Source organism: Tupaia chinensis, unplaced genomic scaffold (assembly GCF_000334495.1).
Source record: "Tupaia chinensis unplaced genomic scaffold, TupChi_1.0 Scaffold000281_1, whole genome shotgun sequence".
In the NCBI taxonomy this organism is placed as follows: domain Eukaryota; kingdom Metazoa; phylum Chordata; class Mammalia; order Scandentia; family Tupaiidae; genus Tupaia; species Tupaia belangeri.
Window position 1 is genome coordinate 2,580,646 of NW_006159764.1, and position 18,729 is coordinate 2,599,374.

The window sequence follows — 18,729 nt, forward strand, 5'->3', positions numbered from 1 at the left end:
CCTTTTTTTTTTTTTTTTTATTTTTTAATATGGGGGGACTATGATTTATTTTACATAGTATGTAAAAAATAAAGCTAAGCAAGCAAAAATGTTAAAAAGCTAAACCACCCGAATCTTGCATAGACAATTATATATAGAATTAGAATTTTGCGTTTTCTTTTTAAAGGAAAAAACATTGTCAGATCTATTAGAGACAAAATTTAATGTTTTCTTTTTCAGCAAATCAAAGGTAAAGCATATTTTATGTGTTATGCAGGCTAGTAGAAATTCAGTAGGGAGAGGGGATTTGCTAGAAGAAAGAAGACCTGGGTTCTAATGCAAGCCCTGGTATTTTGGAGCTATTTGACTTTTACCCAAGTTTTCTGAGCTTGGATTTCTTTGGGGCTCATAATATCTGCTCTCTTTTCTTATGTGTTTGTTTTAGGCTTAAGAAAAAGAAAACATACATGATTTTACTATGGAAAAAAGTAATATTTAAGAGTATGATATTCTAAGGAAAGAACATTCATTCTCATTGGCATTTTATTTATTTTAGTTATGTATTGAATTAACAGATTTTAAGATATCCAGATATGCAATTCTACTCTATCAATCATCTATGAGTTTACCTTATTTTTATTAGTAAATTCAAGAAGAAAGATTCTCTTTTTTGTCTTTTCATAGTCTTAATTTCTTTCCTAAAAGTCTTATAATGAGATTTATTTTATTTATTTTTTTTTGAGAGGTTTTCGCTATAGGGCACGTGCGCTCGCCAGACAGACAGAGAGAGACATAGAGACAGAAAGCGAGAAATCACCACCACCCAAGGGGGATGGCCACGCCGCAATCCCTTCTCCTCCATTCTCCTCTCGGGATCTTGGGCACGCACGCACATGCGCCTGGCATTCTAAGCCACCGGGTCTGGGACACGAACCGCGGTTGACTACGTGGGAATCCAGCGACATAGCCATTACGCTAACTGTTGGTTCCCAGATTTATTGAAACACTGGTAGCAAGATTCATTTTTAAGAACAATCTTTGTTCTGTGTTATTTAAATGAATATATATTTAAATGGTAATTCTATCTTAATGATTTTATATAAAATTAACACTCTTGATTTTGATAGTTCATGAAAAGTTCATGAAAACATGAATAGTTCATGAAAACATGAAAAGCAGACATTGTGACTGACTTTGACTGAGTTCATTGATTACCATGGACTACTTGACAGTCCAGAGAGGTAACCATTACATCAATTGGTGGTCCCAGCTTGAATTTCTTTTAAGAATAAGGAGCATAAGGACCAGCAGATGGCATAATGATTATGTTGCTGAACTTCCATATGGCCAACTATGGTTCAAGTCCTAGACCCAGTGACTAGAAACTCACACTGAGTGCATCTGCAGTGCATGACCAAAATTCTGAGAGGAGAATAGAAGAGAAGAGACTGTGGCATGGCCATGCCCTGGAAGGTGATTTCTCACCTTAAGTCTCTTCATCTCTCTCTGTCTCCCTGGCAAGCACACATGCCCTAGATCAAAAATCTGTCTCTCTAAGAAAACAAGAATAAGAACTATATAGTCTTCTTGATAATCTTTGGAAAATTTCCAGGAGAAACCATAGATTTCTGTACAGACAGCAATGTATATACATAGGTCACATTTATCATTTTTTCATAGGTAGTTAATTCACTATGAAATAACAGTAGTTAATTTAATATTCACACATTTATTCCAGGACCAGACTATAATGAATCTTAATTAATTTACAAAAAGTCATAACTGGGAAGTTTCAGTGTAATCTTACGTATTTATTGAGCTGTTGTACAAGTTGTGATGTATTTTTTCTATTTTATGTAAAAAATGCATCATGACTTTTCCAATAACCCAATAAATTGGTAACTAGTTGAAAAATTTAAAATAAGGTTATTTCCTTGGGAGAGAAAAAAATAATTATTTTTTGTCTTTGTTGAATTTTTCCTTGGTCTTCAGGACATTTGCTGAGAAGTATGAACAATTTCTCATAGAACCTCTGAAAAGCCCAAATCTTCCCTCTGGAGTTTAGTTCAAGCTTAGACAGGATCCAGAATCCCATAAAACCCTTAGAGGGAAGGGTAATTCTGATAGGAGATCTTTAAGAAAACAGGGCCTTTCCAGGGTTTGCCTTTTCCTTCTCAGCTACTTAGACAGTATGCAAAAGGTTTTATTTTTGAAATTCCTCTTTACTTTGTTTCTTCAGCTCTTCTCTTTCCTTCTTGCCATGTGCTATTATTCTTAACCACATGCTATTTGCCAGCACTGTGGTAGCCATATAAGATTTAAAAAAATATAGTTTTTCCTGAGCTATATGCCATGATGGGTTAGACAAACATTTGTAAAATGTGGTACAGAATCAATATATTAATAGCAAAGGTTGGTGGAGATTTATTCAGAGTGTTCTGGGGGTGAAGAGAGTGGATATCTCACACACTCAGAGTAGGAAGGTCGAGGGAAGGATTCTTAGGCTGTTGGTATAACCTGGGATGACATAGTAGGAAGAGGTAGGGATCCGCTAGGCAAAGATGAGCCTAGAGGACAGCAGGGCCTTCCTGGGAGGTGAATGTCACTATCCAATGCATGAAGTGGGGGATGACTTGGCGTTTACTAGGGAACTACAGACTGAGGCCCTTCCTGATACGCACTTTTGAGCAGCGTATACTTTCTAAAGCTATTTGTCCTCACAGAGTACTCATCACTGCTTACTCAGGCTCTCACTAGATTAGTTACATTTAGTTCTTCGGTCATTATGTGCACAAAATACCCCATCTATCTTCCTGGGGTTGGGTAGTGGAAAGGCTGTGAGTCATGAGAATTAAACCCACCTAGGGTCATGTCCCAGCTCTGCCACCCACACACCATGGGAACAGGGGCAAGTTATTTAACTCCTCTGAGCTTTAGTTTCCTTATCTCTAAATCAGAGATAAAAATAGTTCTTCTAGGGTTGCCTGGAGGATTGAATGATGTAATTTTTAAAGATGCTTAGGACAGTGTGAGCCCAAATTAGTCCCTCGGCAGATGGCAGTTGTCACTATGTTATTGGTTGATAACGATTTCACACTGCCTTTCAAAATAGCAAATACAATTTATTGAATTTTAGGAGCCATAGGATAAGAAATGTATGATTTACTGTATAAATTACTGAGACTGGCATACTGGACCTTTTAGTCATATGTTGTTTCATTTTAATAGACAAAATCTCAAATATTATCCAGTGTATTGGATGCTGCCCAGCAGTTTATAAAAGAGGTGCATCCGGATGAACCGAAAGGGGAGAATATTTCTGCAAAAAAGGCCAGTGGAAGTCAACTTAACCCTAAATCTCCACTTCTGCAGGGGAGCAACTCTGAGGTAATCTGAGGGAAATATAATAGACATTTTCTATCATGCATGGCCTTAGCGACTGCTTTTTGTAGAGTTTTGCAAGTTGCTTAATCTCATATATTTAGTATGGATCTTTATGAAAAAAATACATCTTGACTATCCAACTCTTTTAAAGCAGATTACTTCTTATTCACTACTCACTGATCCTTTGACAAATCATCTTTTGACCATATGACTTTCTAGGCATTTTCATCACATTAGGAATTGAATAAATATTTGGGTAGAAATATTAAATTAAGACCACAATACTATATAACAATTCTATATTAGTTAGGAGTTCTGAGAGGCTAGAAATGCATTTCCAAGTGTTTTAGGTGACAGGCAATTTCGCAGTTAATTTTCTGTCAGTTATTCAGAATGACTACTGATCTGACAATGTGCTAGATAAGCTTTTATCAGCTCATGTCTATATTTTTATAATAGATTTGTATTGATTCTTTAGCATGAAACAAACTTCAAATGTTGATCAATGATATAAGCCTAATTCTTTTAGGTGTCATTCACATTTTCTCCCTCAGTTTAGAAACTGTGAGTAATTGGCCAAAGTCACAGTTTGCCACTTGGTAAACAAATCGGGGTTGAACTTAAGTATTTGAGTTCCAAATTTGGGTTCATAGATCATAAAATGAAATGTTCTCTGAGCTAGAAGGGACCTCTTTCTACAGGAGGAATTATGCTTGAATATTTCAAGAAAGCATATTAGAGTGAATTTCAATTTCTTTTTTTTAAAGAATTGTTTATTTTACTTTATTTATCATTATATTATTATTTAAATTTGCTGTGGGGCATGTGAGCTCACCAGAGAGAAAGAGAGAGAGAGAACGAAAGTGAGAAAGCAAACTCCCAGGTCCAGGACTCAGACTGTGGTCAGCCATGTGGGAGTCCAGCACCTTAACCACCATGCCACCTGTTGGCCCTGTGAATTTTTATTTCTAATAGAACTGCTCATGGTGTTTTGTGAAGAATAACTGAATGAGTTATAACCTCATGATGATAATATTATTAATTAGATTGGGGATAAGATATTGCCCTAAATAGTTTACATCTCCTTTTGTCTTTTTAAAATTATTCCCTTTTTTCAGAAAGAATGGTGGCAAAGAATAGTTTCTATAAATTACCCAAAATATTACTGATAGTAGAAATCAGATTGAGCTCAGGCCTTCTTACTCCAAATTACCTGCTTTTAACCACTGCAAAAAGCTGTCATTTTAAAGGTTTCTCCTTCATACCTGCCATTTTATCTAATTTGTCCTATTAAAAATAATAATGACGAACAGGCAGCTAACATTATTGAACACCTTATGCCAGACGCTGCATTTAGTATTTTGCTTGCTTCATCTTATTCAATAATCAGATATAAGTATTTTACCTGCATTAACAGATGGTGAAAGTAGAGACAGAGTGAGTAACTAGTCCCACTAGGAAGTTACAGAGTGGGCTTTTTTGTGCCCTTAATCATTACAATAGATGCTTCCAGTTGTCTCCATAAGTAACCAGATATACTGTATAGATTCTCCATCTCTTGTCATAACTTAAAAGCCATTAATTCAGTGGTTTGACCTAAGGGTGTATATTAGAGCCAACTGGAGAAATGTTAAGAAAAATATAAACGACTAAGTGTGACACCTCTGTGGGTGAGGACCAGCCATGTGTGATTTTAACATCTCCTCGGTGACTGGTGGTTTTCTTGGTTGGGACTGATTGCTATAAACCCCCAGGCATGCGCTTGTACTCAGCACACATCGAAGGGTTAATGTACCCTTCTCAGACTCCGTGGTCCTCTGTACTGAAAAGCCATGGTTCTCAAACTGTAGAAAATATCAGAAGCTCTTGGTAAAAATGTGCATTCCTGGGTCTGATGCCCCCATTTTTTTTTTTTTCCTAACATTTGGGTCAGGGCTGAGGAATCTGAATTTTAATGAACACTGCAAGTAATTTGAGTGATTGGAAGAGTCAAGACAGCGCCAAAGGCTTCTACTGATGTTATGTTTTCACTTGTTTGTTTTTAAATGGATTCAAGCTAAAGGGGAATTCTTGGAAAGGAATGCAGTTCGTAAAATAGTTTATATTTTTAGGAACTGAAACCTGGATTTACAATACTGAGCTTGTTTTTTCTTAGAACTTCGTAACCTGGACAAATTGCTTAGCCTCCTTTCTTTTTAAAAAATTTTTTCCAGAAAATACATGTGCTCACTAGACAGAAAGAGAGAGGAGGAAGGTAAGAAAGCACCATCACAGGGGATGTCCACTCCGCAATCCCTCATCCTCCATTCTCTCTCCTGCTGGGATTTTGGGCATGCTTGGGCACATGCCTAGTGTATTTTTCAAGTCACTGGGTCCAGGATTTGAGCCACACAGTTGGCCATATGGGATCCAGCCACCTTACCCACCACGCCAGTGGCTGGCCCAACTTAACCTTTTTGATCCTTTTTTTGTCCAGAAAATGGGGATAAGAAACATGTCTTACAGGACTCAGAGGGTAAGGAATTCATAACACTGGATGAGTATCCATGTGCTCCTCAGATTCCCTACCCCTTTTGGAGACAGGCAGGGTCCTATCCCACTTGGAGTGAAGTGCTCTGTGTAGTGTGAGGTGAAACATCTCAGAGCCAGTGTGCGACCCTCTAGTGTTTTCCTACCTTGCTACAGCATGCGGGCTCTAGGTAGTCAATGTCATAGCTCCTATATGGGCACATGTATCCTACACCTTTGATCCATGCTTGGAAGGGAGCTGCTGGAATCACTGCATACCTTAACCGTTCTGTATTCTCCACTGAGTTTCCATTACTTCCTCATTAGTACAGCACACACGCACAGACACACTGACAAGCATAGACACACTGACGTATTCCTTACTGGACACCTACCAATGCGCACCTTCCTGCATACTCCTGAGCACTCTCATCTAGTTTTCCAAGCCAGTTATTTTTGACAGCTCTTCATCTCCCTCTTTCGCACATCCAATCCATTGCTGCATCAGTCTGCTCAGGCCGCCATAACAACAAATCCCAGACCAGGTGCCAGAATTTACAGTTATTTCTCATAGTTCTGTAGGCTCAAAGTTCCATATCTAGGTACTGGCAGATTTGGTTTCTGGTGAGACTTTTCTTCCTGGTTGGCAGATGGCTGCTTTTTTGTTGTTGCATGTTCTTACATGATCTTTCCTCTGTACACACATGGAGAGAGAGAGAGGGAAAGACAGAGATTGATACCTAGTATCTACCTATTTCTTTGTTTCTTTCTCTCTCTTTTCCTTCCTTTCTTTCTTTCTTTCTTTCTTTCTTTCTTTCTTTCTTTCTTTCTCTTCCTCTCTTTTTAAAAATTATTTATTTAATTTTATTTATTCATTCATTTACTTTAATTTTACCAGAGAGAGACACACATGCAGAGAGAGAGAGAGAGAGAGAGAGAGAGAGAGAGAGAGAGAGAGAGAGGGAGAGAAGGCAAGTCACCAGGTCTAGGACTTGAACCATGGTAGGCCACGTGGGAGTGTCCAGCACCTTAACCACCATGCCATCTGCTGATACCATCTTCCTCTCTCTTTTCTTCTTTCTTTCTTTCAAGTTGTTTTTGCTGTAGGATGCTTAGCTCAGCAGAGAGAGACAAAGGGAAAGTGAGAAATCACCCTCCACGACAATGGCCATGCTCTAATTCCTTCTCCTCCTGGGATTTTGGACACATATGCACACCCACCCCAGCATGATTTTCAAGCTGCTGGATCTGGGACTGAAACCACAAAGAAACATGTAGAGTGTTCTCACATGGAGAAAAGTTACAGAGAGGAAAATCAATCAAATAAATTTAAAAAGTGAGGAGAAGTAGGGCAATTGTTTTTAGAATCATTAGTGAAAAAATCAGTGACATTTGAAGTGACATATGAGCAGAGACTGAATGAAATGAAGGCAATGGTCATGTGGAGATTGGGCGAAGACTCATTCCAGGCATCCATATGGTTAGTGCAAGGCTCGAAATGCAGGATGTGCTTGATGCTCCTGGAATTGCCAAGTTGTTATTTTGCTGTAACAGGATGAATGAAGGGGGGAGTATGGATGGAGAGAAATGACATAAATAAAAATAGGGTTGTATGAGACCATTAGAGACTTATAATTCCTGGGACAAACATGGGGTATCCTAGAAAATCAACAGAGGATTTTGAGCAGGGGTGTGACATGATCAGATTTAAGTTTTTGTTTATTTATTTATCTATCAAGAGGCAGCAGTAGATCTAAGAAATATGCCAAGTAATGCTGAATTATAAAGTGAGATAAAAAGATTAACTAGCAAAAGCCAGAAATTTTTTATGTGTAAATTTCCTTTTTTAAAAAATATTTTATTTAAATTTATTTATTTATTTGCTTATTTATTTAAATTTGACCAGAGAGAGACAGAGAGGGACAGAGAGAGAGGAAAGGTGAGAAATCAAGCTGCCAGATCCAGGACTCAAACTGCTATCAGCCATGTGGGAGTCCAGTGACCTTAACCACCATGCCATCTGCCAGCCCCAGATTTCCTTTTTTAAAAATCAAGATATAAAAAAGTCTACAAATGATGAATACCTGACAAATCAACAATTAGCTTATAATTATTGGGATAAATTGAAATGTCATCATACATATTTTAATCCCAATGAACATATTATAATTAAACCAGTTTGTGAAAGAGCCAGCTATGCAAAATATTTTAGTTAATTTCATAATGAATATGCTCTAGTTTTCTTTTCTTTCTTTCTTTCTTTCTTTCTTTCTTTCTTTCTTTCTTTCTTTGCATTTTTCTATCTGTCAAAGGTTTCCTCCTCTTGTATCTTACAACCTCCCTCTGCCATCCACTCTCTACAATCCACTCTGCCCCCTTACAGTCTCTACCATTTACGCTCATCCACTCCACCATCACATTTTCAAGTCTCTCAATCTCTGCTGAATTACTCAATGCAAAGTGAGTGGGGATATGCAATGTGTGTCTTTCAAAGTTTGACTCACTTCACTAAACATTAAGGGATTGAAAAGCTGTGTCATGTTTGTACTGTGGAATATTACACAGCTCTATGAAATAATGAGATCCTATCATTTGATTCAAAATAGATGAATATAGCTGAATAGTATTCCATAGAGTATATGTGCCACAGTTTCTCAGTCCATTCAACCATACCAGGGGTATGTGGGTTGGTTCCATGACTTAGCAATCGTGAATAGTGCCACAATAAACATCGATGACAAAAAGTGGAAGAATATGGAAGATTTACTGCTGAGTGAAGCAAGCCAGGTTATGAAGGAATGACACAGTATGTCCCCACTTAATATATACCGAGTGTCTGCACTCTATAACTGAAACTGATTGACCTAAGATTGTACGAACACAAGAGATGGGGGTTAGTGCCAGAAGTGGAGTATGTGGAGAAGAGGGACATAAGGAAGGACATTTGGAGGAGAGATACGGAGACAGAGCATTGATGGGATGGGGAGGTGTGTTGTTATTGGTGGTAGATATTCTGATCAACTGGGCTGGGGAGAAATGTTCACATATTGAAATGTTCACATTGTAAGCTAAATAATATGATTGAATGTATATAAAAATTAAAATAAAAAATAAAAAAGATGAATATAGAAGATTTAATGTTGAGAAGATTTACATGTTTAAAAAACTGATTTTTTTGCTCTGGGGACTATAGGGAGTAGGTGATGGAAGAAGTTAAAAACAACTGTCTGATTTATAATGTCTAATAATTAGTCCTATTTGTATTTTAAGATATGGAAAAGCAAATGAAGCATTCTTAGAGACATTGTTGATTGGTTTAGGTAGAAATTACAACAAGAACATCAAGAACAGAATGTACAAATCCAAGTGGTAAGCTCTTGTGTGAAGGGTCATTCGATGAAGAGGCTTCTGCACAGTCCTTTCAGGAGGCATTAAATCAGTGGAGAGCTGGGAATCATGATGACAAGAAACAGAACTCACATGCAGCAAAACCAGGTATGCCTAGTTTTACAAAATGAATGTTCTAAAATAAGGCTGGACTTTATCTTATTTACCTCCATTCTCTAGAGGAAATCCTGTATTTTCGAAGTATTAAATTTATTAACTTTATCACTTGGAGTCTTATAGTGTCTTGCAGTCACTTTATATGGAATATACAATGTCAGATAATAAATTTCAATCATGTATTTTACTTGAGAGAAGCATCTAATTTTACTGTTTTTGTTTCATTGTTTTTTAGTGAAGGAAGGAACTCTCCCCACTGTTTTTTCTTTGCAACATATTATAGTTCTTATTCTCACTGTCTTCCCAATTACACTTGAAATTTTTACTTTAATAACGTTCTCTCCCGGGGCCAGCAGATGGCATAGTGGACTGTTGCTGGACTTCCACATGGCCAACCACGGTTCAAGTCTCAGACCCAGTTGCTTGAAACTCATGCCAGGCATATGCGTGTGTGTGTCTAAGATCTTGGGAAGAGAATGGAGGAGAAGGGATTGCGGCGTGGCCATCCTCCCTTGGGATAATTTCTCACTTTCCCTCTCACTGTCTCTGTTTCTCTCTCTCTCCACAAGCACATGTGCCCTAAGGCAAAAACCTCTACAAAATATTTAATAATAATAATAATAGTAATAATGTTCTCTCCTTTAAGTGAACTTTTTGTAATTGTTTATGGTATAATAATTGAATTAATATTTCTTTTTTTAAAAGAATTATTCATTTATTTATTTCATTCCATTTATTATTATTTTTTAAAATTTCACCAGAGAGAGAGAAAAGGAAAGCAAGAAAGCAAGCTGCCAGGTCCAGGACTTGAACCATGGCCAGTCATATGGGAATCCGGCACCCTTAATCACCATGCCACCTGCTGGTCCCTATATTAATATTTCTGATATTTGTTTTGTCTGCTCTCTTTGTAGTATGATCCTCAAAATAACTCTCATTGATTATGATATTGATGAGTTTTTTATTTGTATTTTTATATTTTGATTTTTTTTTACTTAACTCTGAAAGAAACTGATATTTTTTTGTAATAATACTTTTCTGATTGTCTACTTTGAAAGACATAGTATTTAAAACAAGACCGATACTAAAGTAAGAAATCATTAGGTCAGAGAGAAGTTCAAAACCATTTTTAAAACTTATTTTTCAAAATAGAACATAATATCTGTCATATGTTATATGATAAAAGATACAGAGCATCATGTTAAATGAAATAAGTGAGGCACAAAAAGACATCTGCGTGCTTTCACTGACACGTGGCATCTGAAAAAGCTGAACACAAAAAAAACCAAGAGTAAAATGATGTTACCAGGAGAGCAAATGATGTGGAAGACTTGGGGGATTTTGGTCAGAAGACACAAATTTTAGGAGCAATAAGTTCAAGAGATCTATTTTACATCATGGGTACTATAGTTAATAGTAATATAAATGTAATTATGATTTTTAAAGATTTGTTTAACAGTTAGCAAGAACAACACCTAAGATAGTCCAATCCTATCATGTAGAGATACCACGTGGAGATGTTAATATTTCGGTACATATTTTTCAATAGACATGGTTAGATATATGCACACATACAAATCGGATACAATTGCATGTGGTCACCAGATCATTCATTTTCTTCACTGAGTTTCTGTCATGGAAAACATCCTATATGCATCATCATTTATAGCTGTTATATGATATTCTACATACCAGGGTGTAGTCAAACCTTTGTTTTTTGTTGCTAATTCTCAGTACTATAAAAGAACTTATGAAAACCATCTTACTTATTCATACACGCATACAAATATCTTGAAATAAAACTCTAAATATATTTATGTGTCAGTGGTGATTTTTAAAATGATAGTTTTGGTGAATATTGTCACATTGCCCTTTATAAAGGTTACTATGTCAGTTATGTCCTCACTGACAGTGTATAAAATGACCACTTTCCCACATTTTCTCATTTTTAAAGTTTAGCCAGTTTGGTAGCTAACAAATGATTATCGTTTTAACTGGTTTTTCATCATAATCTGTGAAATAATTATTGACAATTTTTTCTGTCAATAGCTTTTATTATTTGCCAATGTTTGGATACAAGTAGCATTTTAAATGCTAGGGAAATAAAACATTCTCCTCTTATAATGACTTCATCAGTAAATAGTGAGCACATATGCTATGTGCTGGGGAAAAGTGATATATAAATGCAGTCATAACCTTCTGTGGAACTTACATAATAAGGGCAAAGATTCAATCCATTGATTAGCACAACCTGGGTGGAGATATGACATACATTGCCCATATCAGTTGGAAACAGCATGCACTAAAGAAGTTGCACCATCTTGTTAATTTGTATCACATGACTCAAAGAAGCAAGTGGAGGGAAACATTTTGAGTGTTAAATTAAGGAAGATAAAATTCAAGATTAGATTAGGTTGAATTGGTCAATGTAGATGTACTCATACAGGATTGGAGTCTTCATGTACTTGATTAAACTCTGCAGGAAAGGCATTGGCAATCTGCCAGTTTGGCTAATAAAACCTGAACTCATCTTTACAGTTAATGAAGTTGAGATACTGGAACTTTCCTGACCTGCTGTAGGGGGAAGAATTTGGAGATACAGGAATGCTGAAATCGATGATAAGAGCAAGCTACTCCTTTAGGCATGCTCTCTCTGAGGTCCCGGATGATACTGTCATCCCCAAGGCATGAAGCCAGAATCCGTAGAAAGGTTTCACTGTAGCTTTCCTCTGTATGTTGAAAATGGTGTGCAAGTGATTCAGTGGAATGGAGCTGTCTGATTTCAAAGGAGTAATGAACACCTCGAATGGTAAAGCCTACGTATGGGTGCATATCATCAAAATTGTGGTAGAAAAATTACCAGCTTAAGGGACAGAAAAGAGTAGTAATTAGAATGTTTCAATTAACATAGCCTGGGTGTTTATCAGAGCATCTAGGAGCAAAAGAGTTTTACAGCCTACATTTCACCTGTATAATTAGGAAATTTCTGTCTGATGAGTGGAGACTGGAGTTGGGCCACTATCATATTGGGTATTCAGAGTTTTTATGTTCTCAGACCTAAGCCCATCCACAGATCTGGAATCACTTAACTGATAAAGAGAGTGAGTTCATTAAGAGATTCCATAGCAAGGCCACCAGTATACATCATGTATTTTATACTAAATCTTCACTAGCACAACTATGGCTACATACCAGGATGAACATGCAATAGAGCGATGCTTATATTTCAGAGGCATTACTAGATTCTGACTATGAACGGATACTTATTCCTGGAGACTTCAAATACCACCCTAGTCCACTAGAGGCTTAAGAAGAGGAAGTGGTAGGAGTCTTGGTTTGATTTTGTCTTGTATAGGATACAGTGGCAGTGTGGACCCATTGTGCCATTGTTTTCAAGGCCTGAATGTACATTGGGAATAGATATACTCAGTGATGGAAGAATCCCGACACTGGTAGTCTAACCTGTGGCATGAAGGTGGTTATGGTAATACATAAATACAAGACCAGGATTACTCCTCCCCTCACTTTTCCTTGCTAAAGTAACATGCCAACAGCAATAGTACATTCGTGGGAGCTGCAGCAATTAATGTCATCAGTAAGTACCGGAAAGTACTACTTTTTAAAAAATGTTCCCACTTGACCTGCCTCTTTGGTATGAAAGCTGCTTGGGAGAGCTGGGTTATATTTGGTTGATCCGATGATGGTGGTGCCAATCACAGTTGTCTTTCTGGACTGGAGAAAACACATTTTCTGTGACTAGGGAGTAACCTTTGACCTAGTGGAAGGCTTGGTAAAAATTTCTGTAAAAGGCCAAATAGTAACTATTTTAGGGTTTTCTATCATTCAGAACTACTTAGCTACTCAACATTGTCCTCCTTGACACTTCTCTTTCTTCTCCTTCTACATCAACTCCCCTATGTGTCCCCAGTTTGGGGAGAGAGACTGTATTTTGGAGGAGGAGAGACCAGTAATCCTGAATTTATACTGTTTTTGTTTCCAGAGATCGTCAGCAGTTTCAAGTACCTCTGCCTAGTGATTTTAGTTTAGTAGTACTTCAGAAATGTCTCAAGTATCAGGAAGTAAATTATGTAGATATAAGTTCATGAAGACAGTTGTCGCCTCCAAGTGTCGTTCTGAATTATTTATTTTCTGTTTCCCATAATGTGTGAACATCATTGTCAGTGACCGTAATATATGTACATATGTGTGTGGAGAATGTACAATGAATATGCTTGGGTTTATCTTTCTCATTTAAAAAAATGTTTTTTAAACCTTGTGAATCATAGGATCCTTTAATTTCAAGGGATTCTGAAAAATAAACTGTCTATAAAGCCTCTTAATAAATCACCAATATACAACACTTTTGCATTATTTAAACTTTAACCTATTGATTATATAAATAATACCAAAGCCTGTATGCCTCAAAAATGATGAATTCTATGAAAGGAAGTATGGTAATGTAAAGACTTGGTTACATTAATTATCAATGTGGTTTACTTTTATAGACTCATTTGAAGACTCTGAAGTGCAGACTAATCTGAAAATTTGGAGAGAACCACTTAATATTGAATTTAAAGAAGACAGTCTATCCTACATGGAAAAATTGTGGCTTAAAAAGCACAGAAGGTACTTTCTTGATTTTCAATATTATCGTTAGGTGATTTATGTTATTTGCTTGTATAACAGGCCTTTCTGTACTAATTTTATATTTATGCTTTCTATTTACATAAATAATTTTAAAGCAATATTAAATCGCTGTGAAGCTTCTACAGTTCTAATAAGGATTTAATTCTATTTATGTATATGATGCATCATTAATTGAGAATTTACCCTGAGAAATGGAAATGTAGAAGACATATACATAGCATAGAATATAAGAATAATAGCAAAAATTGTGCAATAAATGGAGATTACTTTGAAAAGATATTACTGTAAGTTTTATATTAGCATAAACATCTGAGGCAATACCTCTCAGAATCTAGCTTTAAGTTAATTAGAACTTTAATTTTGCAATTTTATTAATAGTAATAAAATGTACTTTATTGAAAGACTATATTATTCGATGTTCCATTTCATCAATTATTTAAAAATTAAGCTATTAAAGGCCCAACTATTCTGGCACATGGTGTGAGGCACTGCTGCATGATGCTGAAGCCACATGGCAGACGTGGGTTCAGATCTTAGGTTGACCTGAACGTTCCAGGCACGCCCACAAATGCTTGTAAGCCTGACTGGCTGCGAGGTAGGAGAGTGGGTGAGAGAGCATAGCAAGACTTTGTCAAACATACCTGCCTCTCCCATGAAAAAAAAATACACCTAAATAAATCAATATTATTTAAATATTGAACCAAAACTATGAATGAGTAAATGTTATAGTCATTCTTAACTTTATCATTATATGGGGTCACTGGGAAAGTCAGGATGCATTCTTTTCTGATGACTCAGTCTAAGACCTACAGAATTTTAGATTCCAGGAGCACCATGAAAGGCCATAACCTGAGTTTGAGCAGCCTACAGGAGAGCTGCTTACACTTTATTGTGCCTTCCAATTGGCTGGAAACCATGGCAAAATACATATTCGCCCTCAGTGAACCAGAGTGGGGCCTGAGATTCTGCATTTCTGAGTTTCTGGTAGCTCCAGGTGATAACTGGTGTGAATAACGCTGTTCTTTAGACGACGCGCTGGCAAGCAGGGTGATAGAGGAACTCTGGGACTGTAAATGAGGGACCATCCAGCCCTAGCTGCACCTTTAGTCATACAAAGCCATCTCCTGAGGTGGCCCATCCCTTCAATTTTTTAACATTAGCTTTTGTGTTTTCCTTGACACTTCCACGTGGTAAGTTCCTATCTGTACTACGACTTCCCCTTCAAATGGATCACATGTGACAGATTTTTATAATTTGAATCTTTAATTTTGAAATAAGGCTTACAGGAGAATTGTAAAGTAATGAAAAGAATATCCATATATAATTTACTCAGAGTTCCTTAATAGTAACAGCTTCTGTAACCATCATGCCTTCATCAAAACCAAGAAACTGATGTCAGTACACTGTTATTGACCAACTATGGATTATATGTGGATTTTTATCAGTGTTTCCACTAAATCCTTGTCTTGTTCCAGGATCCAATGTATGATCCTACACTGCATTTTCTGTCTTGTCTCCTTATTCATTCTAGTCCTTCAGTCTTTCTTTCATGACCTTAGCACCTTTGAACAGTCCTTGTCAGGTGTTTCATACATGTACTCAATTTGGGCTTGGCTAATGATTTTTCATTATTAGATTGAGATTATACACTTTGAGGAAAAATGCCACAGAAAAGATGGGTCCTTATCAGTGCATGATATTTTGGGCTCATAATGTCAGTGTTGTTAGCCTTGGTCACATGGGTAAGGTGGTACTCATCAAGTTGCTGTACTGTAAAATTATTATTTTCCTTTCACAGTTAATACATATTTTAGAGAAGACACTTCAATGATGCAGATTTTCTGTTTTCCTTTAAACTTTCACCTGGTAATTTTGGCATCTGTCAGTGGGTTTCATTTCCAAGAGTTACTGCTCTTCTGCTCTATTGATGATTTTTCTATTTCATTCTTTCTTTCTACATTTACTAATCAGAATTATTCTTCAAAGAAGAATGTTCCTTTTCTCTAATTAAAAAAATAATTATTTTTATGGATTTATGGATGTTTCTTTTGTTTATGTGTTAGAACACTACAACTTTTTTTTTCCTTTCTGTTTTTCCGCAGTATGCATGTGATCACCACAGAGACAGAGAAAGAGAGAGAGGGAGAGTGAGAGAGAGAGAGAGAGAGAAGTCACCCCAGAAGGATGGCCATGCCACAATACCTTCTCCTCCATCTCCTTTCAAGATTTTGGACATACACACAGTTGGCATGTTTTTCAAGCCACTCAGTCTGGGACTTGAACCACAAAGTCAGCCACATCGGATCCAGGCACCTTAACCACCACTATTTATTTTGTGACACAAATTGTTTCTGCTTTGCTCATTGGTGGCCCTCTAGCCTGACTCTTCTGTTAGATACGTCTTTATCCTATTTGTTTATTTGTTGCTAGTTTGGTTTAAGCTTTTTCTTTTCCCATCCTTTGAGATGTATTTTTCAACTGCAGTCCAGGAATCACTTCTCCAAAGAACCCTTATTCCTTTTATTGGAGAATGTTATTCAGAAACCAAGGTTGAACTCTACTCAGGTAACAGATTCTAGGCCTTCTCAGAGGCTCGAGCTAGTACGAACACACACACTCACGCTCACACATCACACAGAGTCTTCAAAGATGCATGAGATATGTATGCTATGAAAATCTATGCCTGGCTTTCTAAATTGTCTGCACCGTGATAATTCCTAGTTTGGTAACTAGTACATGAATGTAATCCCAGTCGTTTCACATGAAAATGCCTTACACTTGGGGTGATACAAGTTTGTTATAGAACATAAGAAGCACAATTTTGTTGTTACATGAGCATTTGTTCCAGTACATTCTGAAACTACTTGAATCTGGATAATTGGAATGAAGAGAGTTTTATTTAGCTTATGACTTGGAAGTTCAAGGTGAGGGCCCACCTCTGGTGAGGGTCTTCTTGCTGGTGAGTAACATGTCAGAGGGCATGCATGTGAGCCTGTGTGTTCCTTCCATATGTCTCTGTTCTAGTCCCATGCTCTCTCCTTATAAACCCACTAGTAGTCATTCATGGGGCCATGCCTGATGACCCTAGTCCTAATCTCCTCCCAAAGACCCCATCTTTTAACCCCATTAGGTTAAATTGTTGTCCTAATCTCACCACTATCTGATCTCAACACATGGAATTTGAGGGTCACCATCAAACTATGGCACCACTATTACTTGCGCTTGGGCATGTACAAGAGCCTTTCATCATGGGGGTGTCAAGTCCTGACCTATACTCAGTACTAAATGTTGGCCAGCTTCCTTAGCAGGAAAGAACATGTAGTGAGCATATTCGCTGGGGTCTTATTAGCAGGGTTATTTTTTAATGGAAATCTTTTTTTGAGTTAATACTTCATGCTTAATTATAGATGTCAGTACAGGGCAATCAATTTGCAATTCATAAATTTGTGATGTATTTCTGAGCTGCACTTCAGAAAAGTTCCCCATGCTGCTCACCACGATCATGGTTTCAACTTACTTTTGCCTACTATCATGTTTTGGAACATGCTTATAAATATATATCCCTGTTGGGTTTTTAAAATTGTTTTCCTGTCATGAGATGAATGATCCACATGGATCCATGCTGACCTCGGTCCAGCATTCTGGATTTCATGCTCCCAGGACTGTCCCAGCTGGTTTCTGTGCAGTATGTTTCTGCATACAATCTGATTTTTCTCTTGGTTACATTCTTATTCCATCATATGGCTCCCAGCAGTAGAGAGGAGATTATGCAATATTTGTCTTTCTGTGTCTGGCATGTTGTTATGTCTGCCAAGATAGAGAAACAACCTAAGTTGTTGACAATGGATAAATGGATAAAGATATGTATGTGTGTGAAGTGCGTATGTGTCCCATGCACACAGATGCAGATGTGTATACACACACACACACACACACACACACACACACTGAACACATGCTGGAATATTATTCAATTTAACAAAGGAAAAAATCCCATCATTTGTAACATGCAAATGTTGATAGATCTTAATAGATAATTCCAGTGGATTTTTTCCCCATTTCTCCACAAACTTTAAAAAAAAATTATTTACTTTTTGTGTTTTATATATTTGCTCTCCCCTCCCCCCAGCAGATCTTGTAAATGTGTGACTCCTTCATAAAGGTGCAGAGGGTAGGTTGACAGGCAGGCAGTGCCTGTGCGTGGTGGCTCCAGGCAGAGCCAGTGGGATGGCAGCAGGGCCAGTAGGGGTAGTACTTTTAGATTCTGAGTCAGGCAACTGTGGGATTTAGGACTTGATCACTAAAGAATAAAGAGTCATCTGTAGCTATGGTTTTCTTAGCAGGAAAGATTTAGTGTATTCGCTGGGGTCTTGTTTAACATGGTTATTTTTTAATAGCAATCCTCTTTTGAGTTAATACTTCGTGCTTAAGTATAGATGTCAGTACAGGGCAATCTATTTGCAATTCATAAATTTTTGATGTGTTTCTGGTGGTGACGACAGGTGTGTGAGGGGGTGACTGGTGTTCTTAGGCCCTCGGTAGGCCACTGGAGGCTCTTCTCTTTGAGATAGCTAGGTGGTTTAACTGCAGCTAACAGTGAGTGTCCTAGCCTGGGTGGGTCATATGAGAAGTGTGGAGGTAGCGGGCAGGTGGGAGGATCTGCAGAGTCCCATGGGGGAGGAGGAGTCTACCAAGTGTACAGGATTT

At 37.4% G+C, this 18,729-nt stretch overlaps 1 protein-coding gene across 1 annotated transcript in view; it reads left to right on the top strand.

Annotated features, from left to right (window-relative positions):
• ZBBX (zinc finger B-box domain containing) overlaps nt 1-18,729 on the top strand; it is a 111,152-nt gene that overhangs the window by 50,595 nt on the left and 41,828 nt on the right. The window contains exons 8-10 of the mRNA XM_006150294.2: nt 3,208-3,366; nt 9,192-9,366; nt 13,881-14,001. Of these exons, the coding sequence (XP_006150356.1) occupies nt 3,208-3,366; nt 9,192-9,366; nt 13,881-14,001 (455 nt within the window). The remainder of the gene's footprint in view (nt 1-3,207; nt 3,367-9,191; nt 9,367-13,880; nt 14,002-18,729) is intronic.